At 53.7% G+C, this 25,911-nt stretch overlaps 1 protein-coding gene across 2 annotated transcripts; it reads right to left on the bottom strand.

Moving 5' to 3' along the window:
• Positions 1–9,232: 9,232 nt before the first annotated feature.
• Positions 9,233–19,762, bottom strand: ZBP1 (Z-DNA binding protein 1). Of its 2 annotated transcripts, none has more exons than XM_066385802.1 (8): positions 19,530–19,762; positions 16,886–17,107; positions 16,242–16,307; positions 15,744–15,917; positions 14,551–14,718; positions 13,286–13,489; positions 12,189–12,428; positions 9,233–11,045 (listed from the first exon to the last, which is right to left on the bottom strand). In XM_066385802.1, exons 1-8 carry the CDS (start codon positions 19,558–19,560, stop codon positions 10,900–10,902), a joined length of 1,251 nt encoding a protein of 416 aa, XP_066241899.1. In that variant the 5' UTR covers positions 19,561–19,762; the 3' UTR covers positions 9,233–10,899. The 2 variants fall into 2 exon arrangements, with proteins under 2 accessions (XP_066241899.1, XP_066241900.1); XM_066385803.1 differs by having other exon boundaries at positions 16,242–16,304.
• Between the last annotated feature and the right edge of the window lie 6,149 nt (positions 19,763–25,911).

The raw sequence follows: 25,911 nt of genomic DNA, 5'->3' as shown, positions 1-25,911 counted from the left end.
GAGCACAGGCAGCCACTCTGGGCTATGAAGTAGAAGCTCTGTCTTGAGGACAGAGGGGCAACAAAATAGAAGGCATCTGGGCTCTGGTGACTCCTGGTCTTACCCTGGTTTCTCTATTCTATGAACCACATTGAATTCTAACCAATGCTCTAGGCTTTTGGGAGTCCCCAGAGTGGTGGAGGAAGCAAATGCTGTTCTCAGATCAGTGGGTTTCAGGGCACCCTTTAGTTAAAAGGAGCTCTTGCCTATGCTGTTAAGGTTAATTCCTCCAACTCCCAAGATCAGTGAGGTATTAGTGGCCCCAGGAGAGAGATGAAAACCAGAATGACACAGACATGGGCTGGGGTTCAAGCTTAGATGACATTGATGCTTCTCCAACATTCCTTCAAGTTCATTCATTCATTCATTCATTCAGGGAATGCTACTCTGTGCTTCCCAGAGGCTGGGACCAGGTGATCGATCACACTACAGCGTCTGGAATCCTCTGGTGAAACAGACTAGTTGAGGGAGACAGACTATCCCACCAGTTAACAGGGAAACAGAAGATGACTGAGTAGCCAGGCTTGGCTGGGAGGGGGTGAGGAGACAGAATGAACGGGTGCGGTGGCTGTAGGTGGGGGAGACAGGAAAGCAGTCTGAGCGGGGAGAGAGGCCAGTGGAGGGTCGGGAACAGTGTTGGGGCAGAGGAAGAGCCAGTGCGCAGAGGAATGGGAAGACAGCCAGCATAGGATGGAAGGCCAGTCTTGAAGACCATTTGGTTGGAGGCCGTTGTTATGAGTTATAAGGGGAACAGGAGGGACACAAGTCTACTCTGTGAACTGATATTTTAAGTTGCTACTCATGTGTCCTCAGCATTCTTCCGGTGGTGCCCCGCAAACACCCATGGGCCCGGGGGCCCTCATGCGCCCTCAGCATTCTCTCGGTGGTACCCCGCAAACACCCACGGGCCCGGGGGCCCTCATGCGCCCTCAGCATTCTCTCGGTGGTACCCCGCAAACACCCACGGGCCCGGGGGCCCTCATGCGCCCTCAGCATTCTCCCGGTGGTGCCCCGCAAACACCCATGGGCCCGGGGGCCCTCATGCGCCCTCAGCATTCTCCCGGTGGTACCCCACAAACACCCACGGGCCCGGGGGCCCTCATGCGCCCTCAGCATTCTCCCGGTGGTACCCCACAAACACCCATGGGCCCGGGGGCCCTCATGCGCCCTCAGCATTCTCCCGGTGGTGCCCCGCAAACACCCATGGGCCCGGGGGCCCTCATGTGTCCTCAGCATTCTCCCGGTGGTACCCGGCAAACACCCATGGGCCCGGGGGCCCTCATGTGTCCTCAGCATTCTCCCGGTGGTACCCCACAAACACCCATGGGCCCGGGGGCCCTCATGCATCCTCAGCATTCTCCCGGTGGTGCCCCGCAAACACCCATGGGCCCGGGGGCCCTCATGTGTCCTCAGCATTCTCCCGGTGGTACCCAGCAAACACTCATGCGCCCTCAGCATTCTCCCGGTGGTACCCCGCAAACACCCATGGGCCCGGGGGCCCTCATGCGCCCTCAGCATTCTCCCGGTGGTGCCCCGCAAACACCCATGGGCCCGGGGGCCCTCATGTGTCCTCAGCATTCTCCCGGTGGTACCCGGCAAACACCCACGGGCCCGGGGGCCCTCATGCATCCTCAGCATTCTCCCGGTGGTGCCCCGCAAACACCCATGGGCCCGGGGGCCCTCATGTGTCCTCAGCATTCTCCCGGTGGTACCCGGCAAACACCCATGGGCCCGGGGGCCCTCATGTGTCCTCAGCATTCTCCCGGTGGTACCCCACAAACACCCACGGGCCCGGGGGCCCTCATGCATCCTCAGCATTCTCCCGGTGGTGCCCCGCAAACACCCATGGGCCCGGGGGCCCTCATGTGTCCTCAGCATTCTCCCGGTGGTGCCCCACAAACACCCATGGGCCTGGGGGCCAGAGGGCTTCCTTGGGCCCCTGGAACTGCTCTTCCCACATCTATGCAGGCTGTTCACCCCCCACAGCCCCTAGGGGGTGCAGCCCTCAGCGCATGACTGTCCGGGTGTTGGATAGATACTTCAGCTCCTTCATGTCCAGCTTGAGTGACCTTGATCTCAAGGTCAAGGGACCCTGTGCTGGCTCCCAGAGCTCCAGCTGCTGGTGCAGGTCAGCTGCTCTGGGCTGCCTGCCTTTCCATCAGGTCCTGAAACACAGTATTAGCTCATTTAATCCTCAAACAACCCTGGAAAGGACATGCTCTCATCGCTCCTATTTTACAGAGAAGAAAACCGAACTGCAGAACAGAGGAGTTAAGCCACTTGATGAAGGATACACAGGAAGGGGCAGAGCCAGGACTTGAATCTGGACAGTCTGGCTCCCGCCCGGCCTGTGTTAACGCCTTGCCCCGTGGCATGCTTGTTGCTTGGATACGGTTCTGGCTCGAAGGCAGCAGAGGGCTCGCTGTGGAGCGGTGTCCTCCCACTGGGGGCCCTCACAGCGGAGTGCTCAGGACCGGGTACAAAGGCTCAGTTTGAGGCCCCACTCTGGACCTGCTGAATCCGAAACTCGGGGTGGGGCCCGAATCTCCCCCCGGGGGACTCCGGCGCACACTCTCTGAGAGCCACTGGTGAAGACAAGTGGCTTTGAAAGGCCCCTCTGGCTGCCATGCAGGGACAGATGGGAGCAGCAGAGTGGTCTCTGTCCCAGGGAAGAGGGGCTCCAGGGGGGAAATGGGGCTGTCGGGGTAGAGAGAATGATCCGATTCAGGCCGACTTTGGGGGTGACGCTGACAGGCCGGGAAATGGATAGGATGTTGGTAGTGAGACCAAGAAGAACCAAAGATGCCCCCCCCCCCGGTGGATTTTGGCTTCAACCAGCAAGCGGGTAGAGGTAGCAGAGTGGAGAACACTGGGGATGAAGCTGGAGGGGTGGCGTTGGGGTCCACATTAAGATGAGAGGCTGGGACACATCTGATGGGGCTGCTACCTTGCCTCTTCCAAAAGCAAGACTCCCCCTGGGGCCTGGCTACCTCAGAGGACAAAGCAAAGTTGTGCAGCCTTGGGCGGCGTTGGGGGCACAGCGAGAAGCCTGGGCAGATGGCGCTTTCACTCCAAAGTCCAGCCCCATGACCTGTGACGGGAGCAGGGATTCCGGGGCTGGGCACTCTGTTCAGAGAAGTCCAGTTTCCAGCGTGATGGGTTGAGGCTCAGAAGGGAGGGCCAGGCGGGGGCTGGACTGCCCCACACCCCTGCTGTGGAAGGATCTTTGTGCTAATATCCTAACTGCAAAGCAGTCAGTGCTCAGGGAAAAAATTGACAGCTCTGTTCCATGATTGCATTCAAGGCTTTAAAACAAGGGCTGTCCACTGCCCTGCCCTGCCCTGCCCCTGAGGCTGCAGGGAAGATGGAGCGGGGCACCCGCCTGGCACACAGGGGGCCGTGCCTGGCCCTGCACTGCCTGCACTCTCAGACAGGGCTGCATTCTGACAGGGCTTGGCTCTGGTATCAGAGCAGCAGCTCTGTCCAGAGCGGGGGCCCACTGGGCTCCCAGTGTGTGAGCCGGCAGACCCCTCCCCAGAAATGCACCCAGGTTCAGAACCAGCCCAGAACCGAAGACAGAGCAGCAATGCATCATGGTACCCTTGAGACAAACATGAGTCCCGGCCCTGCCCACATTGGGTGCCACCCAGCTTTGAGTTTTGCTGTCCTGGCAGGTGTGTGTGTGGGGGTCTATCCAGGGTCTGCTGTACTACCCCTCCCTGCTCAGACAGGACCTTGCAGGCCTTGCTTTTCTTGACCAGAATCTTGAGCAGTAGGGGGCCAGCCTGGATGGGTGGGGCTGCCCCATGCTAACCCAAAACCAGTGTCTTTGGGAGCTGGGAAGATTCCAGCAGGAGAGCCAGCCCGAGCTGCTTATTAATCATTGCCTGGGACCCGGACTCCGCTGGATGACTCTTCCAGGTCCAGCATGGAGTCCCGGCCGTGCTCATTCGAGTGGGTGTGCTTTGTGACCTGCCCAAGGGAAGGGGGAGCTGGGGGTCAATGGGGAAGGAGTGAACTGGTGGGTGGGGCTGGGGTCACATCATTCCTCATGCCCCTTCCAGAGCCACGGCGGGAGGTGGGACAGGATGAGATCAGATGAGAAACAGGGACTGGTGCGCTAAAGCTAGGCGGCCTCGGCATCCCCGACCACCGGAAGGAGGGCCGGGGTCCGCTCGGTGCCCTGGTGCCGCTGCTGAGTGGAGAATGGACAGAGGGGTCAGGAGGGGAGGGGAAAGGGGAGGCTGCTGCCGTGACCGGAGACAGACGGTGTGACCAGAGGGGGGCGCTGCAGGGCTGGGCCAGCCCTCCACACCAGGTTATGAGTGATTTTGAGCAGCGAGCTAACCATGGAGGATTTTCAGCAAGAAAGAGTCTGATGACATTTATAAAAATGCAGATTCCTGGGCTTCACTCATACCTGCTGGACTAAAACTCTACAAGGGTGGGCCCTGGTAATCTGCCTGTGCGGACACACGGACAATAACAGATGTGATCTTGTAGGAGAGGATGGTGAGAGGGAGAGACAGAGACACAGAGACAGAGAGAGACAGGCAGCAGAGACAAAAGCTGTCCAGGCTCCGGGCGCTGCCCAGTGAGAAGCGGTGGCCGGTGTGACGGGGAGGAGCCCCACAGAATGAAGGTGGCAGAGATGGCCGGGAGGGGCCAGGACAGATGAGCCCCAAAAGCTCCTGCAGGAAGGGACTGGATGCAAAAGCGCCCAAAGGTCACGGACACACACCTTTGGGCGGAGGGGGTAGATGTACAGCATAATCACCCCTATTCTCACTGGAACTGCCAAGTTGGGGCTCCACAGAAATTGAGTGGAGGTGGGGGGGGGGTCTTAGACTCCAAAGATCCAGTTTTGGAAAGAACTCTAGGAACTGAGTTGAGCTTGATGTGGAGGCAGAGAACTGACCCCCTATTCCACTGATCCCTTAACACCAAGCTTGGGCGGTTTGCAAAAGAAGATGAGGGGCGCCACCTGGTGGTTAAAGCCATGGCCGTGGCCCAGGTCAGGTTAACACAGTGTCCTGGGTGCAGAACTGTCCCTGTAGGTCACCTCTGTTCTTTTAAGTGTTTGTAGGTGCCCAATTAATACATATGCTCTGCAGGGAAAGTGAAAGGCCTCTGGCAAGAAACCGACTCCTGGAATTTCTCAGCCAGAGCGACTGACTTCCTTCTAGATTTCTCCACATGCAAGTAGGTATTTTCGAATCCAAAAATGTGAATCACACCCCACAGACAGTTCTCTGATCTGCTGCTGAGTGTGACCCACGTGCCACGAGATGGTGGCTGTCTTGTGTTAGTGAATATTCTTTTACAACATTATTGGAGCAGCTGTGCATATACTTTGGGTGTGACTAGGGTTGACTCGGGGCCAGCTCAGTACCTCAGGTTGAATTTATAGGAGCAAAGTGAGTTTTTCAGAATGTTTTGTTACTGTTCTTTCTTCCCTGGAGCTCCTGCAGGGGCCTGTGGTACAGGGTGTCATTAAGTCACACCAGATTAGATCCACCGTTTGCTATCGGCGTGGGGAGCTATGAGCAGCGTGACGGCAGCAGCCACACCCCCCGGCGTCTCCCAAGGGCTCACTGCATGTCAGGCTCTGCTGCAGAACTTGCCACGGATTTGTCTCACTTAAACCCCTTTCCGTTTTGCAGATCGGGAAGCCAAGGCTCAGAGAGAGTGAAGAACGCTTCCAAACGCATGTACCTGGCAGGTGGCTGAGCCTGATGGGGCCCTTGCCTGCCTGCTTCTCTGGGCTGGGCCCAAAGAGGCCACACCTGGCAGTGTGGCCGTGGGGCCATGTATGTGAGATAGTGGGGAGGGGTTGCCCTGGTGGGAGGTTTGTTTACCTCTGCCATGGGATGCAGGCTGGCTGTATTCAGACAGAGTTGTCACTTTTGAGTACTGCACCCTCACCAGTGAGGACGCCCAACCCCACCTCCTCACCTCTTAGACCAGAGGCGTTCCCAAGCATGAGATGGGCCTTCCGCGTACAAAGGATTTATTTTACCCCCTCCACTTTGTCTTCATCCACGTTGTCCCTTGGGTTTAATCCTGGCTGTGTGACCTTGGGCAAGTAGCTTAACCTCTCTGTGCCTCAGTATTTTCAGCGTGAGAATCCTTCACAGACTGGACGAAAGATGTAAATGAGTTAGTACAAGGAGTCCCATAAACGTCAGCTCCTCTGGGAGCTCAGGGCCACAACACTACAGGTGAGGTCCTTCGGACTCCTGTAGGATCTAGGGGGGGGTAACTTTTGGGGGTCTCAGATTACAGGGGTATTCTCCACCAGGGAAGAAAATCGGTCCTTGTAGAACATTGAGTTTTCGATGTTAGGGAGCTGGTATTGGCGGGAAAGGAGGCCTACTGGGGAGGGCAGTGCAGGAACTTAATGTGGGGTTTGTGGACAAGCTTAGGGTGCTGCGTACTACCCAAAGCCATGGGAGAAATATTGTCTGTCTGACCATTCCGGGAAGACCCTGAAAATTCACAATCTCAGCCAGAGGACAGCCGAACAGCAGCGAGGCAGTCAATGGCCAGCAGAGGGCGCTCGGCCCAAGGCTGTGAAAGGCTGGCGGCTGGTTCAGCTGGAGGCTCGGCGGGAAGGTGCCGGCAGCGATTTGGCTGGGACCTCGCTGGGGCTCTCCTTCCGCCAGACGACTTTCTACTACAGACACCAACCAGAGGGTGGAGCTGGATGGGGGGCTACTCCTATCCATGGGGCTTCTAGGGTCACAACTACGCGGTGGTTCGTTTGTGCCGTGGACGTGCCCAGCTCCTTGGCATAAATAACGTGGGGCTTTAGAAAATACCCCTGCCCAGGCCCCATCTTCAGAAGCCATCTTCAGTGGCTCTGGGGTGGGTCCAGACAGATGTCTCCAGGGCTGAACACCACTGCGCAGGTTCTCATTTCTCATTTGACCCTCCTGATGAATTCCTGGGGAGGCGCTGTCCTTATCTGCACCCCTTTTACAGAGCAGGAGCCCAGGGCCACCAGTGCTGGGACTTACCTGAGGCAGCACTCAGGTCGCATCCTGGGCTGCGATGCCAAGCCCCGAGCATTCTTTACCTTCATAATATTAATACTGACAGCACCACCTCGGGCGGGCTTTCTCGTCCTCAGCACTGCTGGGTGGTTTTCTGTGATGGGAGGTTGTCTTGCCTAGCTGTGTATTAGGCTGAATAAGGACCTCCCTACCGGCCTCTCGCCCCCGCAACAAGGTCCACGCTCTAATCCCCACAAGCTGTGAGTATGGCAACGTCTATGGAGAAGCCAGCTCTGCAGATGTGATTAAGCATCTGGAGATGGGAGGTCATCCTGGATTGTCAGGGCGGGCCTGAAATAATCACAAGGGTCCTTATAAGAGGTGAGGGGGAGGGGGTGAGAGGAAGAGGGAGATTGGAAGATGTGGAGATCCTGGTTTGGAGGTAGAGCGGAAAGGGTCACGGCTGTGGGAGGCGGGCAGCTCTCAAAGCTGGAAAAGACCAACCTCCCGGAGGAACCGGTTCTGCCCACACTCTGACTTCCACTCAGCGAAGCCCGAGGGGACGTCTCACCTCCAGACTGTAAGATAATAAGTTTGTGTTTACACCTCTTCCTTTGAGGCAATTTGTTACAACAGCCATGGGAAACCGCCCCCTTCTTCCTCCCCCACCCACCCCTGACAATCAGAAATGTTTCCTGACTTGCTACGTGTCCCCTGGGTGGGCAGGACGTGGGCCCCAAGGGGGAATCACTGAACTGAAGTTACTCTGCTGAGTTTTCCCATATGTGGACTGGCCTCTTACTGGGGGTGGGGTGGGGTGTGCATGCAAAGAAAGCCTTCCAGCCATTTCACTGGAAACAGTCCTGGTCCTCATAGACTGTCTCTCTTAATGAGAACCCCCGGGGTCAGCAAAGCCAGGGGAAAGCATTTTCCCTGAGAATCCTGGAGGCTTTTCCTCTCTCCTCCAGGCTGCTGTGGGGCCATCCTGTCATTTGAACTGCAACATAATTTTTGACATGTGATCCTCCCCCCCTCCTTTTAATCTCTGAAGGCTTTTAACATCTTCTCTTTATCCCTAGTTTTCCAAAATTTCATTATAACAAGTCCCTTGGTTGAGGCTTTGTAGTCACTATGCCAAGTATTAGGAAGGTTTTTCCATCCAGAAATTTAAAATTCTTCGTTTGAGGACTTTTGTTTTTGTTTCTATTTTGATAATCATACCTCCTACTTTATCCATACTGCCCACTTATGAGATATAGGGCTTACTCCTGTAAATGCCTCACCTCTGTTATTGTCCATTTTATAAACGAATCTTTATCAACTTTCCAGAAAAGTTTTCTCATTGTCTTCTGACTCTTCTATTTTCTTTTCTTTTTTAATTTCAGCTTTCATTCTGAAAATGTCAAGGAGCTTGTCCTCATTCTCCTAAACTTCCTTTTTTGAGAAAACCATTCTTGTTTCCTGGTTGTAATATTCTCTCCTCCCTTGGAAGGTGTGAGTGATAGAGCTCTGACGTTTCCTTCTGTTCACTGCATTTTCTCTAGTTCCTCATAATCCCTCTTATGTTTGTTTGCTTTTTGTCTGACCTTCAAGTTGGAAGCTTTTTTTCCAATGTCTTGTGAAATATTTTTTAAAATATAAGGTCTACCGGAAAGTTCTGTCCGTTTCTATCACAAGTTTCGACACGTAAGCATCTGTTTATTTGGCGCATGTGTGCCTCTCTATTTTTATCACTTAATGTATACATACTGATGTAGCAAGTTAACTAAAACAAAGTTGATTCACGTTAGTCTTATGTGTGAAGCAATAGTGTACCCATGGCTACTGATAAAGTTCATTTACGCCACTGTAATTTTTACAAATTTCAACAAGGAAGAAATGCTACAGAAGCATGTCTGTCGCATCCACCATATTCCTCGGACTTAGCACCCGCCGACTATCACTTGTTTTTGTCCTTACAAAATTTTTTGAAGAGCAAAAAATTCAAAAATAAAGAAGATATCAAACAAGCACTGGTTCAATTTTTCACATCAAAAGATAAAAACATTTTTCAAATATGGGATATACAAATTGCCCTCACACTGGCAAGAAATCATTAATAATAATGGCAATTATATTATTTAATAAAGTTTATTGATGTAAGAAAAATTTGTATTTTGTTTTATTCCAAAAACAGACAGAACTTTCCGGTAGACCTTATATAATTCAACTTGAGTAGAACTTCTCTGTAATTTACAGGCTACTAACGGTCCCATACCTGCCCACCATACATACTCCCCCATTTTAAGCCACATAGATCCACTGATTGCACCTTGTCCTCCAAACATTCTGTGAAAGAGGCAGAGAAGAATTCTTGGTGTTGTATGAAATAGGAACAGATGCACAGAGAGGGTTAAATGACCGGGCGCCGACACAAATCCACGGAGTGACTCAACTTCATGACCGTCTCTCAAATGAAGTGCTTTCTCTTTCCTTCAATAAAGAAAGCCCTTCCGTGTTCAGAGAACCCTAGGAAGAAGCACCCACACCCCCTGCCTGAAGTAGACACCTGCCCTTTGCCAGCTCAGCTCCTTTCCCCGCCCTCTCCTTCCTGGGGAATAGGCCTAGGTGGATGACCTCACTTCCCCCACCACATCAGTCAATCAAAGTACTTTCTTCTCCCTGATTGGTTCCAGAGTCAGCGTGTGAATCAGGCTCAATCAATCAGAATCCTCCCTGGAACCTTCTACCAGCAGCATTTTGCTTGAAGAGTCTCCTTCCTGCTTCGGTTGCTAAGTTGGCAGGCCATAAGCCTTGGGCAACTGGTGGCCACACAGAGTCAGAAATGGAGAGAAAGGGGCCTAAAAATAGTGCTTGAATCCCTGGATCCAGCCATTCCTGAAGCGAGTATCCCTAGATTTTTCTATTGCATCAGAGAATAGATTCCCCTTTTTAAGACTATGTAGCTGAGTGTCTGTCATTTGCAGCCCAAATGCTCCTGAATTACTCCCTAGACTCTTTTTTTGCTGTAAGCTTCTAATGCTGTCGGTCTGCCAAAACCCCACAGGTGAAGAGTTATATCTGGGCTCACCTGAGACCAGCAGGGAAGGTGGGATAAGGAAATAGAACTTCCTTTGTGAGAAGGTCATGGTGGTTTTGGAAAATCACTTCTAACTTCTGCGACAAATTCCTCCTCCCCACACCTGCCCCCTGCCCAACTTCTGGGGCGGCAAGGTCTGTGTGCCCAGAGAAGGGAACATGGGGGGTGGGTGTACTAGTGACGGCCAGGAGTGGGGGATGGACACACTTAATCATTCTCTGCTCTTAATGGTAGCTAGCCAATTTTCTTCCTGAAGAGACCAGAGTTGACCTCCACCTCCAGTCCCCATGAACGGCAGACAATGCTGTGGCAGCATGTTTATGACAAATTAATGACACAGAGAGGAAGTCTCACTGGCGGAATGGGCGTTCTGGTTTGGGCTGGTGGTGGGAGCGCAGGCGGGGCGCGGAGATGCTTTCTGATCGTTGCTGACAGGGGCCTGGTTAACCACAGACCGTGGGGAAGCTTGGAGGCACGCAGTGGGTTTTCAGCTCACCACAGAGGGGAGACGCGGCCAGAAGCTGTGAGCCGAAGCTGATTTCAAGCTCCTAGACTTGGTGGCGCACCGGATACCCCAGGCGAGGGTAACTCGGGGGCCCAGGTCCCCGTGGTGGTCGAGATAACTTTGCCCCCTGTAGGCTGAGCAATTTCAGCCCATGGGACGAGCCCCTTCCCCACACCCTGCCACTGGTGGCTCTCTCTCCCAGCATCTGTCGGAGTGTTTCGCCCTGGGGCTGTGTGTTCTGAACCCCACGTCCTCAGGACCTCATGCTGAGGTCAGTCCACTCAGGGGCCGTCTTCCGTGGCATCTGGACCTCTGCTTTCAAGAGTCACAGCTTCCAGATGGGCGGTGAACGTGGACATGTCGGGATCAGCCTGGCCAGCGTCGTGAGGGAGCTCACCTCTGGGCTCTGCAGCTTCAGACTGAGGGGCTGGGGAAGAGAGCGAGCCAGAGGTGCGTGTGAGCCGCCTTGCCTTGACTAGCCAAGGCAACTTCGCTCACCAGGACCCAGGCCACTGTCCTCAGACACAGGCCTGGCCTCATGTCCCCATTTCAGAGGCCCTGTTCTTTCTAACCTGGACCATTACAGCAATTCCCTGCTTCCCCCAAACTCCCCCTTTGCTGTCCCCAGATTGTCTTCATGGAGACTCTGAAACTGTGCGTTGCACCTGCTAAAACCTTCCAGCGGCTCCACAGCTCACTTCAGATAAGATCTGAAAATTTCTTTCAGGCTTCCTAGCTCTGAGAGACACTGCCCTTGCTCATCAGTTCTCACCCCCTTGCTGTCTGAACAGGTCACCCTCGATTCCCACCTCAGGGCCTTTGCTCATGCTGTTGCCTCCACCTGCACTGCTGTCTCCAGATCTTTGCTTGGCTGCCTCAGGTGCCTCCTCCTCCAAGAGCCTTCTCTACTGCCTGGCGAAGGCAGCTCTTCCCATCGTGACACTGCCTGCCGCTCTCCAGGTTTTCTGTTTTGTACAGTGCTGGTCTTTCTTTGGAAAGCTTGATTGCTCTGTGATTTGTTTCTATTCCCTACTGGACTACAATCCCCATGAGCAGGAAACATTTGTCTGGTCTATTTTGCTCATGACTGTCTTCCCCGGTGAGGGAGCATTTGAGGGTGATGGTGAGGATAGGATCGGTGAATGCATTCCTGAACTGCTTCTTCCTAAACTCTGAAAGATGGCAGGAGGTGGCCACCACATTCCTTTTTGGGAAGAACCAGTGGACTGTGTGACTAAGGGCAGATGGGTGAGAATAAAGAATGAGTATCATGTTCTGGAAGGTTCCAAGGAAGGGCAGTGTCACAGGCAATTGGCCTGAGCAAGCTATTCTTATTGTTATCATTTTACAGGTGGAGAAACAGGCTCAGCGCTCAGGATGGGTTAGGTCTCAGGTTAGAGAGATCTAAACGCACTCCCTCTAACACCGTCTTTACTGTATGACCCTGCACACCCCTCCCCCAGACAGAGGGAAGTCGAAGGCTTGTGCAAGGCTGCTGATCGAACGAATGAACAAATGAATGAATGATGAGAGAGAAAACGCGCAGGGGTCCCACCGCGCCCAGGCTCACCTGTGGCCTCTGTCGGCTCCCCGGGGGACCGGCTGCTGACCTCAGGCTCCGCCCCTCCCCTCAGGCCAGCTGCCCCCAGGCTGACACGCATTCTGTTGCTGTTGCCAATGGTGGTCTCCTCCAGGGAGCAGAAACTGATGCAGACTCTCTGGGCCACGTCCTCTTTCCCCTCGGAGTGAGGTCCCGGTGTGGGCACTGGGGTTTCGAACGAGGAGTCCGGGCCATCAGTGGCGGCAGAGACTGTGGGTCAGCCGAAGAGAGTTGCGGGATGGGTGTGAGCAGCTGGGCGGGGGCCCGGAGACTGATCCCCAGCCTGGCGTTCAAGTCCTCCATGGCAGTCTCTTCTCCCTGAATTTCCCCCCGCCGACCCCCCTCTGTGTCGTCCCTGCACACTTTGTCCACCTGCCCGGGCTCCAGGCTCCGTGGCCCCCTCCCTCCCCCGAGGTGGGCCAGCTTGGGTCCCCCTCCTCCTGCTGCCCAGCTGACCTGGTCCTCCAGGCTGTCTCTGGGACTCGACCACCTCTCCTCCGTCGCCTCCTGCCCCTCCTTCCTCTGCTGCCCGCTGCCCACTGCCCACTGCCCGCACCCAGCAGCCCAGCAGCTTGAGCCCCCTTGCTGTCAGACCCCCCGCGCTCCCCCAACCTCCGGAAACTGTGTCCCTGGCTTTCCTGGGCCAGGCAGGACTCTCTGCTGGCTTTCTCCCCCGGCCTGTCTCTGGGTTACCAGTGACCAGGAGGATCACCCTGGGCCCTCTGGTCCCCGTCGACAGTGCTCGGTAGGGCACCAGGTAGTTAGGGGTCTCCTGTCCTCCAGCCTCCTGGGATGCCATCCCAGCTGGCCATCTGTGTCCCAGCTTCAGCTGGCCCAGTCTCCGCTGCTGCATGCCCATTGCGCAGATGAAACCACTGAGGTCTTCTGAGGGATGTAGGGGTGGGAGCCAAGTGCTAGCCTGAAAGCCCCACCCGCTCTGCTCGGTGGCGCAGACCCTGGTGGAGGGACAGGAACTTCCTCCCGTGCCTTTCTCCCTGCAAAGTCCGTTTTAGGTTCCGCCCAGTGAAGAGCTAAAAGGGGTGGGCTGGCATAGGATTCGCAGCTACCTGGGGGGCTGATGGAGGGCCTCTGGCCAGGGTCCGTGGCCAGTGTGCTGTGAAGGGTCATCTCATTGCTGTGTCCCAGCTGGACCCGTCTGAGCACGGACCTCTCCACGCAGATGTCCTGGGACCCCCAGGATTCAGCCAGGGAACCCTGAGTTGAGGGATCAGCTGGTGCCGGTGGAGGGAGGTAGAGGGGAACCGTGGAACCTGGCAGGAAACACAGGAATATGACCTCTGACCTTCACCCCCTGACCCTCCCAACATGCACACACATGAAGCCCTGGGTGGACTCCATCAGATAGGTGGGCCCAGCAGAACAGTTAGCTGGGGGTTCCTCGTGTTTCTATGACTGGCGCCCGGGATGACCTTGGGGCACTCACAACCCAAACAGTGAGCACATCCTGGCTTCCTGGTTTTTCTTGGTCCTCTGAGTCCCTCGGGAGAGTCCCCTTTGGGTGTTAATGCATCTTTAATGAGTGCTCAGAGCGTCTGACACCTTTATTTTCTCAGTATTTATTTTTATGGTGACCTCCCTGGTTTTCAGCATAAGGTAATGTTATACAAATTTACTTTAAAATGAATTTGAGTAGAATGTAAGGGAAATAAGTCAAGAACATTAAGTCAATAATTGGACATGGGCGTGGCCAGAACTGGGCGGGGGAGCTCAGAGGACTGAAGTTGGGCAAATGTTGATCTAGATTCTAGAACAAAGTTCCTCATCTCAGAGTTGGAGAAATGGAGGCCCACAGTGGGTTCTCTTGAGGTCACAGGGAGTGTTTTCAACTTTGGGGCTGATGCTGTCACTTGTGTCCCACGGCTGGACTGAGGGGTGGTCCTGTCCCCTCTCACTACAGTGTCTGGCAGGACCATATTTCATCAAAATTAGGATGCCGCTGGTGAGACGCATTCCAATTTCTGAGATGTTAAAGTGTGGGAATAAAACTGTGTCTCAGAATAAACAAAACACTGCAATGACCCCTTGTGTTAGTCTACTGAGGGACAGTGAACTGAACTGCTTCTCATGGAAAAATATTGGGTCCCCTGGAAAATGAGGCAAAAGGTATCAGAATGAAGGGAAATCAGGTGGGGTTTGATCCAGGTGCAAAAAAAAAAGACATCCTTGTTTTCAGGAGGCCAGGATGGAGCACCTTGGCGATCCGAAAGCCGCCCTTTCTCCTTGGCGAGCTGAGTGGCCCTGTTCCCTGCACCCACCCAAACAGCGGCTGCCCTCAGAGGTCCCTGCCTCTGGTGTCTCTCGGAGGACTCACCATGCTCCCCAGAGGCCGTCTGTCTCACCATGATGTTCCCATGTCCAATCTGGATGGCTTCAGAGTTCTGGACGGAAATGTGGCTGTTTGGTCCGTTCTGACAGATCATGTTGAGTGGGTTTTGTTGGTAAATGACTGTGGTGGACTGACTTATTTCTCTAGAAGCTTCTGCAAAATAAATACTTCACTCAATCCCTCTGCACCTCTCGAGGAGTCAGAGGTTGCAAAGGCCAGCTGGCAGCACCAGAGTCTCCCGGAAACCTTGGAAACACAGACTTCCAGGTGCCCACCCCGCGAGAGCTGGGTCAGTAGGTGCTGGGTGGGACCCAGGAACTGGCACGTTTGACAGATGCCACAAGCATCTCTGATGACCCTCCCTTGGACATCATCAGTTCAGGTCACTCTCCCTGTGTGTCCTCCACCAGCCAGGGAGAACCGAGGGTCTCAGTGAGAAGGGACGTCTACCCCGTGTGGGCCAGGTGGGCCCTTGCCTGGGGCTTTGCTGACCGCCCACACAGGGCCACATTCCCACCTTCGTGGATGACAGGCTCTTGTGGGCACCCTCCTCCATTAAAAACAAACATTTAAAATGACATGTTATGAACTGCATTAGAATAAAGACAAATATAATTTAGGCTAGAGTCATTATTAGCTATTCATTATTATTATAACGCTCACTTTTTTCCTTCTGATTTTAAGAGAAATCAGAACACTTCTGAGGGCTTGTGAAAGGATTGTGGGCTCTAGGCCCTGTGCCTGATGCCCCTTATAGATAAGTCACCCTGGGACACCCCTGCGGCTGGAGGAAAAGCCCAGCCTGGTCTTCTCCTCCAGCAACTTCAAAATTCCACGCTGGGCCAAGGGCTTACAGAAGACTGTTAGCAGATGCAGGCTGAGCCTTCCACCCGGGACTGGTACAGTCAGGAGTGGACCGCCCCCTCCCAGCCCCTTGCCTTCTGTGAGTACACCTCGGTCACGCCTTCAGGAAGTCCTCCCTTGTCATTCCCCCCAGTATACCCCTTCCTCCTGGAACCAGTGACGGGGCCGGCAAGACCACTGCGAGTTTCTGGCAGGTTCTGAAGGTTTGGATCAGGTCAAGTGCCTAGCAGGATGCCCAGCCAGGACCAGCTGCTGGGCATGAGGGTGTCTCCTCCTCGGCCCTGCGCAGCTGTGGGAGGCAGGGGAGGGCGTACCTGGTTGGTAAATCGCCCAGGCACGCGCATTCTTGTCGTAGTCCAGAAGGCGCTTCTCCTTCATGGTATACAAGTCCGGGTTGACTTCTTTTGCCGTCTTCATCCCCAGGGACTTGGCGATGACCAGAGCCTTACAGGGCCCACCGGATTCCAGAAATGTGTAGATCCTTTCCTCTGGGAGGCAGGACAGCAGATGGGTAAGGAGGACCCCCAGGGTCTGCGTCTGCTCCGCTGCTCGCCAGCTGTGTGACCCCGGGCGGACCCAGCCCCTCTGTGCCCGGCCCCAACCCTGTACAACCTTCATGAACAAACTGCCCAGAGTTGCCCTGAGGACCACTGTGGAGGCTGAGTGTGGCCTCTGAGCACCTTGTGGGAGCCTCCCAGTGGGCGGGTCAAGGCCCTCGAACACTCAAACATCTCAAGTGGCCACGGAGAGTTTGGGGGTCAGAGGAAAGGAGACTCTCGTTCCAGGACCTGTAAGGAAATCGGGATGCTTACGCTGCTCAGTGAGCTGAGAGCCATGTTTTTCCTGAACTGCAACGGTGTCCCGCTGGGGCCTCTCTACTGGAGAAAGAAAGACGCGTCAGGGGGTGGAGGAACAGGAGAGGGGACAGAGACTCCCAGATGAATCTAGGGTTCAGTAGATGTGACTTCAAATCCTGCCCTGCCTCCCTTTCCAGCTGTGGCTCCCCTGCCACCTCACTTCTCTGGGGCAGGGGGTGAACCGTGGGCACCAGCCAGGCCAGCCCATTGTAAGTACTTGACAAACGTCGCTCTTCTGGTCTGTGGCCTACTGAACTAGATAAGAGTATCTAACGTGATAGGTTTGTTCTGTTATTTTTATGATTATCGCTGTTATTGTCATCTTCATTACTTTCTGTTCTTATTATTATATTTCGCTGAGCACCTACTATGTGCTGCCACGAGGCTGAACCCTTTGCATCTAATCCTCTTGCAACTCTACAAAGCAGCCCTACTGTGATCTCCATTGGCCGGAAAAGGAAGTCAAGGCACGGGGAGGGGACATTATGCACCCCCGAGGGGCAGAGGCTGTGTTCAAACCCAGGCCCAAATCCAGGCTTGCCAGTGGCCGGGGCTGCTGGTGCTGGGTCCCACCTGCCCCCCCCAAGATGGCAGGTTACCATGGCTGGGCCGGGCCAGCTTTGTGGGAGCTGTTTCTCCAGTTCCACCCTCGCCCAAGCACCACATGGCGAGGCCCACAGAGGCCACTTGCAACTCTTCCTTCATTCGGTAGAGAACTTGGTTGACTTTCTTCTTGGTCACTTGGCATTCCTTTGCCAGCTGAGCAGTCTTCACAGGGGAGCCAGCATCTCTCAACACCTGCAGGATCTTCTGCTCGAGGTCTGGGAGAGGAGAAGGGCAGGGAGAGAGCTGAGTGCCCCACGTGGCAGCCTGGACTGGAGACTTGAAGGCAGGGGAGGCCCCCGTGACAAAGACCTGGGGTAGAGATGCAAGCAGACACCTGCCAACAAAACCTCTATTCAGCGAGGGGCACGTGGGCTGGTTAGAAATGACCTGGGCTGGACAGTCTGGTAGCCAGAGGAGGTGCCAGGCTTTTCATGTGTCCTCCAGCTGCTCTGAGTGGCTCCCGGGCAGGAGGACACTTAGTTCTCAGGGGTCCTCAGAGCAGAGGGGAGTGGAGGGGGCAGGGTGGGAGAGTGAGGGCCGGAGAGCAGGAGAGAGGGGGAGGGGAGTAGAGGGAGTGGGGGGAAGGGGAAGGGCAGTGGGATAGAGACCCCAGCCCGGGAGGCATGCCACTGTTCCCAGATACCAGCCTCCTCCGCCCTTTGAAGGTGGCCTTCCCCTTGGGCTCGCCATCCTCATCAGGGGACCAGGGGTGTGCCACTCATCCAAGCCAGAGCCTGACAGGAGAAACATCTCTCTCCCTGGTGCCCCCCAGGGAGCCGAAGAATGCTGCTCCTGGCTCTCTCGAGTCCCCTCTTCTCTGCTTCCGCCTCCTCCCGGGCAGGGTCCCACAGACCAAGCCAGCCGCTCTGCAGAACGTGTGAGGACAGGATGGTGCAGACACGGCGCCCCAGCACCCAGGGAGCTGCAAAGGGCCCCTATGGGTGGCAGCCTAGCCCATCGCCAGGAACTGTCTGCCCCCAAGAACCCCAAGGGAAATGCAAAGTAGGGCCCTTCTAGGGAGGTCTGGGTCTCCCTCCAGGGTGCTGGCCCTGTCTGATCCTCTGCCTCCTGGGTGTTCCTCAGGTCCTTTGGTGGCAGTACTGTGGGGGAAGGGAAAACCCAGGTCTGGACTCTACAGCTGGAGGCTGCAGCTTGCCTTTGAGGTCAAGTGTTGTTGTCCTTGCCAGGAGGTGAAGTGCAATTAGAATACCTGGGCATGCCCACCCCTTCACCCATCTTTGTACAATCAACCACACACTTGTTTTGCCTTGTCTTGCAAAGAGGTTTTTGTTTTGTTTGTATTTTTCTGAAGTGAGAAGTGGGGAGGCAGAGAGACAGATTCCCGCATGCGCCCAACCGGGATCCACCCGGCATGCCCACTAGGGGGCGATGCTCTTCTCATTTGGGGTGCTGCCCCGCTGCTACAGGAGCCGTTCTAGCGCCTGAGGCGGAGGCCATGGAGCCATCCTCAGTGCCCGGGCCAACTTGCTCCGATGGAGCCTTGGCTGCAGGAGGGGAAGAGAAAGAGAGAAAGGTGAGGGGGAAGGGGAGAAGCAGATGGACGCCTCTCCTGTGTGCCCTGGCTGGGAATTGAACCCGGACTTCCACTCTACCACTGAGCCAACTGGCAAGGACCGCAAAGAGTTTTGATCCTTGAAAAACTTGCCCCTGGGTGAGCCTCCTCCTGCCCTCCACCAGCTCCCTGACTGCAAAGGAGAGGTGAGATCCTAGATACGCATGAAGGAAGGCCGGCCCCATAGTGGGTCTGGCCCGATGGCAGGCCCTGCCGCAGGCGCTGAGACCTCTAGCAAATAGGAAGTTGTGAAATGGACGAGATAAAAATCACGAGTTGGTAAAGAAAGGAAAACCCACCAGGGAAGAAGTAAAAGTTGGTTACCAAGTGCCCTTGACCAGCACCTGCGTATCCCACTTGGGGAAGTAGGACAGGAACCTGGGAACCAGTCTGGGGCCCTGGGCAAACCTTGCCCTCACCCCACCCCAGCAAACCCTCCTTTTCTCCTTCGTGTTATCTGAGGGCTGGCTGCCTGGGGGTAAATCCCAGCTCCGCCACCTTCTAGCTGTGTGACTTCTCCGTGCCTCAGTTTCTCCGTCTGTGAAGTGGAGGTAATAGCAGCTACTTCAAAGACAGTGGTGAGGCTCAAATGAGCTAATGATAACAACAATCACCCCCCCAACCCTGCCCACCCCCCACAGCCCAGAGCCCCGGAGGCCCTAGAACACAGCCACTCACTCCCAGCAGTGACTGCTGCTGAGGGAAGAATGTCACAGGGGAAACCCACACCTCTTTTCAAGGCGACTTCTCTTGTTTCTCAAAATGAATGTGAAGCCGAGCACTGACCCCCCCAGTGAGTCATTTCACCTCTCAAGGCCTCAGTCAATCACCTCATGCATGAATGGAAACATCACTGCGCTCACCACTGAGGGTGTCGTGAAGTGCCTGGCGAGGTGCTGCCAGGTGCCCAGGGCAGAGCAGGCCTGTGGGCCAGCCTGTGCTCTCCTCCTTTCCGGGTGCTCCAGGGTAGGGTCGCCATCATGGCTGTGATCTGGGCCAAGCAAAGGAGTGCCAGTCTCCGCCCCACCCGAGATTCCCACTGTTCCTTGGAAGGAAGAAAATACCTGTCCCGCCTGGGTCAGCCGCCTGGGCCATGCCGTCAGCAGCTCCTGGGCGCCCAGGGAGACTTGCGGATGGATGCGGTGGCCGGCTCCTGCTCTGTGGCCTTGAGAGGGTGGGCCAGGGCGAGGATGGGTGTTCTTCTGCGGCCAAGCCTGGGGCTCTGGCAGCTGTGACTGGAGGCTGACTCCGCCCAGCAGGTGTCAGCTGTCCACACCCCAGAAAACAGAGGCCCAGCTAGTCCAAACTGATGAATTTTGTGGAGAAAAAGAAAATGAAACTTTCATGTGTATCTTTCGAAAGAAACAAAATCGAAAGCAGACTTGATGAGCCAGAGGAAGTAGGGCGGGGGCTCTGATTAGATGTTGGTAAGGAAGAGCTGAGCAAGGCAAGACCAGACCCCCTGGGCTTGGGGGCTCCCCGAACTTCTAGGCGCCCATCGAGGCCCACCCTGAACTTCTAGGTGCCCATCGAAGCCCACCCTGATACCTGCACACGAGGCTGAGCCACCTGGGTGGGTGGATGGATGCCCGTGATCGTATAAATGACAACTTTTTTAATGAGCACCTACTATGTGCTTTCAAATCTCACATGTACCTCTAACTCCCCTACAGGATAGGGACTGGTACCGGCCTCCTTACTCAGAGGGGAAACGGAGGCTTAGGTCAGTTGGAAATGCTTGGGTTCTAACCCAGCCCCTCCCCACACATTTACTGGCTGTGTGACCTTGGGCAAGTTACTTAACCACTCTGTGCCCCCATTCACTCATCTCGTCAAAAAACAGATACTGCAGGAGGTCAAGTCATTGTGAGGACTCAGGAACCGATAGAGCTGAACAGTCAAAACTTCCAGTGTTACCTACAGATCTGAGCACAACTGGGTACATACATGTTTCAGGATAAAAAACAAACAAAACCCATCACTTTCATAAGTGATCTCAAGCAGTTCAGAGCCACTGTTCTCTTTCAGGTAATAGAATACTGAGAAAAATGAGGCCTACATGCTTGATGTGAGGCAGCCAAGAGAATGAAGAAAGACCAGGAAGTCGTGGGCTCCAGGTGCCAGGTGCAGAGGCCTGGGTGGGCTAGCAGGCATCTGTGCTCCCCTGGGGGACACTCGCCGGCAGCAGTCCTGCAAAGGAAGGGCTAAGAACAGTGATCGCAGCAAGGGAAAGGGGTGCTGAAAGGCTTGTGGGGAAGCTGCCTTTGCAGAGCAAGCAGGAAGAGCCGTGATGCCCAGTCAACATCCAGATCAATTCAATCCGCATCTCTGGGGGCGGGGCCGAGCTTCCCAGGTGATGTCATCTCATGGTGGGGTGGTGGAGCGTTGGGACGACCACTCAATAAAACCAGGAAGCTACAATGATGGTTTTGTCCCTCTTCTTTGTGTAGCCGAAGAAACTGTATCTCTATATGAAATGACACTGTTAATTTTAAATGAGGGGTAGTTACGGGTGTTGAGGAAGATTGTGGAAGGGGTTCCAGCTGAGCCCCCAGTGGACACTGAGAGGCACCGTTCCTGAACTGACCACCAGGTGGCGCCTGTTCACCAACCTGGGTGCCGGCGCATTTCTGCCTGGTCCCTCTGGACCTCCAGCTCATCATCTCCCCAGGGAAACCCAAGTCCATTTGGCCTGACCCTGGCTTTTCCCGCGTCGTCCCTGGCCTCTCGTCCTCACACCTCTTAGTGTGGATGCCCCAGGCCCAGGCTTTGACCCAGGTGCCTAGCCTGGTAGGTTCGTAAGACAGGCTGAGGGCCTCAAGCTTGATCCTCGGGGTCAGGTTGGCTTGTGGAAGGGTCACTTGTGTTTCAGTGGCAAAGGCTCACACACTGAATGGGATTCTCACTTTTAATGCTTTGGATTATCTTTTACTTCTCTTCTTAACTTAAGAGATTTTCAAGGTAATTTTGACTTTAAGGATCGTCTTTACCCCAAATACCAGTGGCTTAACCAATCCAGATGTTTCTTTTCTTCTGCTCTAAAAGTCTAGTCGATAGTCCAGATTGGGTGTGGCACACCATGGTGTTGAGACCCAGGCCCTTCCTACCTTATTGCTCTGCCATTTGTAGCCTTTGTTCTAAGGTTGGCCTTGTATTCTAAGATGGCTGCTCATGCTTCAGCCATCACATCTACATTCCTGCCAGCAGGAAGGAGGAAAGAGAAAAACATTTCCTTTTAAGAACACTTGCAAGTTGCACACACATTCCGCTGACAACTCATTCATCTCCCTGGCAAAGGAGGCTGGGGAAAACGATCTTTATTCTGGGCCGCAATATACCAGCTAAAATTGGGGGCTCTATTCCTTAAAAATATGAGACAATAGATACTGGAGGATATCTAGCTGTCCCTTGCATTGTGAGGTTCTTCTGTTTCTCTGAGGAAAGAGCGAGGATACCTCCTCTGTGCCTTTAGGAATGGCTGTGCACAGGGCCTATTTATGGATCAGACCCGAGACCAAGCTGCAGAGCAATTTCCATGCTCTCGGACCTGCCGCCCGTGTGGAAGGCAGCAGGAGGGAGGGAGGGAGGCAAGGCTGCGGGGCGCCCTTACTCCACCCGGGAGGGGCCTCCGAGGCCGCAGGAGATCCCAGACAGCACCACTGCCTGCTGGAGCCCAAATCTCTTTCTGCCTCAGAAAACACACTTTTTTTCATGGCTTGTGTTTTTCTGGAAACTATTAGAACTTTCTACCCAAACCAGATGATAATAACATGTTACTGATCTTGAGTCTTTATATTTTCTTGCTCTCTCTCCTGTGAAAGAGATATTTTTACTGCACATTGTGTTGGTTAAACCCAGTCTCCTTTCTACCAGGCATCCTGGATGTGATTTTCACATTTTCTCTGTGAATTTATTTCAGGGGTGAGAATGGAAATGTCAGAAGACACCCAATGTGGACAATAAGGGCAAAGGTCTGAGAACCGGAGGTGACCAGAGAGGGATTACACAGGTCACTGGAGCTGCTGGGGGAGGGAGAGGGGCAAATCCCAGGCAGAGCTGTGGCAGCGAAGGCTCTGTTCACTGCCCTTCACGGCAGAGCTCGGTCCTCCGTGTCCACTAGTCACGCAGACCTGGGGCCCTGGTCCTGGCACGCCCACCTTTTAGCCTGCAGCAAGCCACTACTCGTTCGGAGCTTCAGTTGTGGGATTGTTGCAAAGGTTAAACGAGATTAAGCACCCGAAGGAGCTAGCAGAGCACTGAGCATGTAGCATGTGCTCAATAAACAGGAGCTGGTCATATCATCATTATATGACCTCTGGCTGCTCCTCTCCACAGTGACAGAGCCATCCTATTTATTCAGCTGGTCATTTGCCAAACAATTTCTTGTGTATTCCTTTTTTTTTTTTTCTTTTTCTGAAGCTGGAAACGGGGAGAGACAGACTCCCGCATGCGCCCGACCGGGATCCACCCAGCACGCCCACCAGGGAGCGACGATCTGCCCACCAGGGGGCAATGCTCTGCCCCTCTGGGGGGTCACTCTGCGTGACCAGAGCTACTCTTGCACCTGGGGCAGAGGCCAACGAGCCATCCCCAGCGCCCAGGCCATCTTTGCTCCAATGGAGCCTCGCTGCGGGAGGGGAAGAGAGAGACAGAGAGAAAGGAAAGGGGGAGGGGTGGAGAAGCAAATGGGCGCTTCTCCTGTGTGCCCTGGCTGGGAATTGAACCTGGGACTTCTGCACACCAGGCCGACGCTCTACCACTGAGCCAACCGGCCAGGGCTTCTTGTGTATTCTTAATCCCAGGCCACATCCTGGGGCATGCACAGGGCAGGGGGGGAGCAGGAGAAAGGCCTCCTCACTGGTCCCTTGCTCTGCCTCCCCCTCTGGCTGCAGAAGAGGCCACATTACCCAATCCAGGGATTGACAGATGGTTCAGGCTGGGTCCCAGCTTCCCCCGTCCCACTCTCAGCAGCCCCGGTCAGTAAATGAGGACCTGGGCAGGTGGGCGGGGCCAGGGAATTAGCCTTGGTAGTAACTGGAGATTTTTCCCAGGGGCAAAGGAAGGGCCACTGGAGGATTTCCACCCAAGGTGAGGCAGGCATTTGGAAAGGGAGGCCGGGGTTCCAGAGAAACGTGGCAGGAGGTGGGCAAGGGAGAGGGGGTGTGGTCAGCACTGGGTTGTCCTCACACCCTTTCTGTCCCATGAACTTCTTTTGAAAAGCCCTTCCCCATATCCCAACAATTAAATTGGAATGAATTCATATCTACCTTTTATTTTTTTTTATCATCAAATGATTTTAAAAAATAATTTTGCTTCCAAAGTTATTTGCCTACAAGAAATTCATTTAATTTTAACGGGGCCACAAATTCTTCAACAAGTGTCCAGGAAGGAGTCTTGGGATTCCTCTCAAAAGCGAGACGATATCACCTGCAAATTGGTTTCAAATATAATTAAGCGGAATGAGATTTTTTATGATGACTAAACGGAACAATTAATGAACTCGACATGTAAGGTTTTCTAGGCTTTTAATTAAACATGTATTGATTCTGATTTTGCGGTTCCTTCCTTCCCAGCCACCCCCTCCCCTCCCCTAAATTTTTGAACTCACACATTTTCAAAAGCAGCTGGAAGCCTGTGGTACTAAGACTTCCCTGCTCAGAAGGTGAAATGAGTAAAACGGGGAGACACACATCAAAAGAGACAGGCGTCCCTTAGGGTTGTGGTCTGGGGTAAGTGTGGGTGTGGGTTTCGGAGGGGGGAGGATTTGAAGCTGGATTACACAGCCACAGAGCCAGCCCCAGCCCCACGCCTGTGGCTTTCCCTGCACACGCCTGTGAAGAGAAGGCCGGAGTGTCACTCCGAGAATTAAAAAAAAATCCATTTTAAACTTGATCGTTCAATCAAGTTAGATACTTGTAAAGACAAATTTAATTATTTTGAGCTCAATGAAAGCCTTTTAATAAACTGAACATCATGATTTCGGCCCTCTGCTGTCAGGGTTGTTCGTCAAGGCCAAGAGGGGGCAGAGAGGGGAGGTGAAGGGATATTGGGGAGGACTGTGAGGAGGGGGCAGGGTCCCCACATGCACACACACACACACACGCATGCACACATACATACCTATGGACACATGGATGGATATTTCTTTTACAAAGTCATTTGCCCATTTAAACCATTCATTTGTCCCCAACTTGTGTGACTGTGAAGCTTTTATAATATTTTGTTTTATTTTTAGAAACAGTTCTTTTTCTTTGGGACAACTGAACAAAGTGTTAAAGAAAACGCGATGCTGACTTGGCAGACTCTCCGCGTGTTCTGTCTCCCTGGCTGGCTCACAAGTCGTCCCTCAGTCTGAACGTTCCGTCTAGGCTGCGACAGGAAGCCAGACACCATGCCGAAACAGTTTCAACAAACATCAACTCAGAACCAACGCGAAGCGCTGGCTCGGGCACTTCTGCCTTGCCCACTGGTGCAAAGGAGGCAGCATGGTCTACACAACATAGACAGGAGTGTTTTTCCCTCTTTATAAACAGCTTTTTGTTTTTTCAGTATTAATGCATTGATTTGCCCAGTTTAACGGCATCTGCTGTTATTAGCTGCCCAGCACCCAATTCCGTTCTTCTTATAAAATCACTCCAATTTTCCTTTGGAGAATCGCCTCTCTCCCTTCCCATGTGGATGGAAGGGAGCTGACCCCATCTCCAGGTTCAGGGCAGGGCATAGGACCCAAACCTGGCCAATTAGAGCACTCTCTTCTTGTGGCTGCAGTGATTGGTTCAGGGATGGGCACATGACCTAAGGCAGGCCAATGGGATTTTATTCTGGGACTTTTGGTGGAAGAATTGGAAACTAATTTTTTTAAATTTTATTTAGAGCTGTCAGAAATGAACTTGGAGATTAGACTGTGCTTGACAGGGAAATCAGTAGACAGATGAGCAGTGTGATGGTGTGGACAGACACCTTCCTGATGTTATGGGTGCATATCTGGCCCTGGTAGTGTGTGATCTAGCCCAGCTCTGCCCTGTTGCTTTTCAGCCAGAAGAGTCAACAATTCAGACCTAATAAACAAGTTCAGCAGAGTTGCAGGATACAATATCATTATATAAAAATCAGCTGCATTCTTATAGACTGGTAATGAAAAATTGAGAAGTAAAATTTGGAAAACAATTTCATTTACCAAAGAATCAAAAAAGAATAAATTACTTAGAAATAAATTTAGGGGGTAGAAAAGCGTAAGACGTACACTGAGAACAACAGAACATTGCTGAAAGCAAGTTAAGTGAGTTTTACATAAATGGAATGGCCCTCTGTGTTCATGGATTGGAAGACTTAATATTGTTAAGATAACAGTGGTCCCCAAGTTGACCAACAGATTCAATGTAATACTTATTGGTATCCCAGTGGGCTGTTTTAAAGAAATTGAATAGCTAATCCTCAAATTCATAT

The sequence above is a fragment of the Saccopteryx leptura genome, chromosome 5 (genome assembly GCF_036850995.1).
Source record: "Saccopteryx leptura isolate mSacLep1 chromosome 5, mSacLep1_pri_phased_curated, whole genome shotgun sequence".
NCBI classification, from domain to species: domain Eukaryota; kingdom Metazoa; phylum Chordata; class Mammalia; order Chiroptera; family Emballonuridae; genus Saccopteryx; species Saccopteryx leptura.
This window is presented reverse-complemented; position numbering and strand designations above follow the sequence as displayed.

Coding starts and splice junctions, on each gene's coding strand:
- ZBP1 (XM_066385802.1), bottom strand. CDS start 19,560: ATGGCCCAGGCGGCTGACCCAGGCGGGACAG. Junction 17,108..19,529: donor GGCTGACCCAGGCGGGACAG/GTATTTTCTTCC, acceptor CTCCTCTCCCAG/ACCTCGAGCAGAAGATCCTG. Junction 14,719..15,743: donor CTGGGCGATTTACCAACCAG/GTACGCCCTCCC, acceptor TTTATTTTGCAG/AAGCTTCTAGAGAAATAAGT.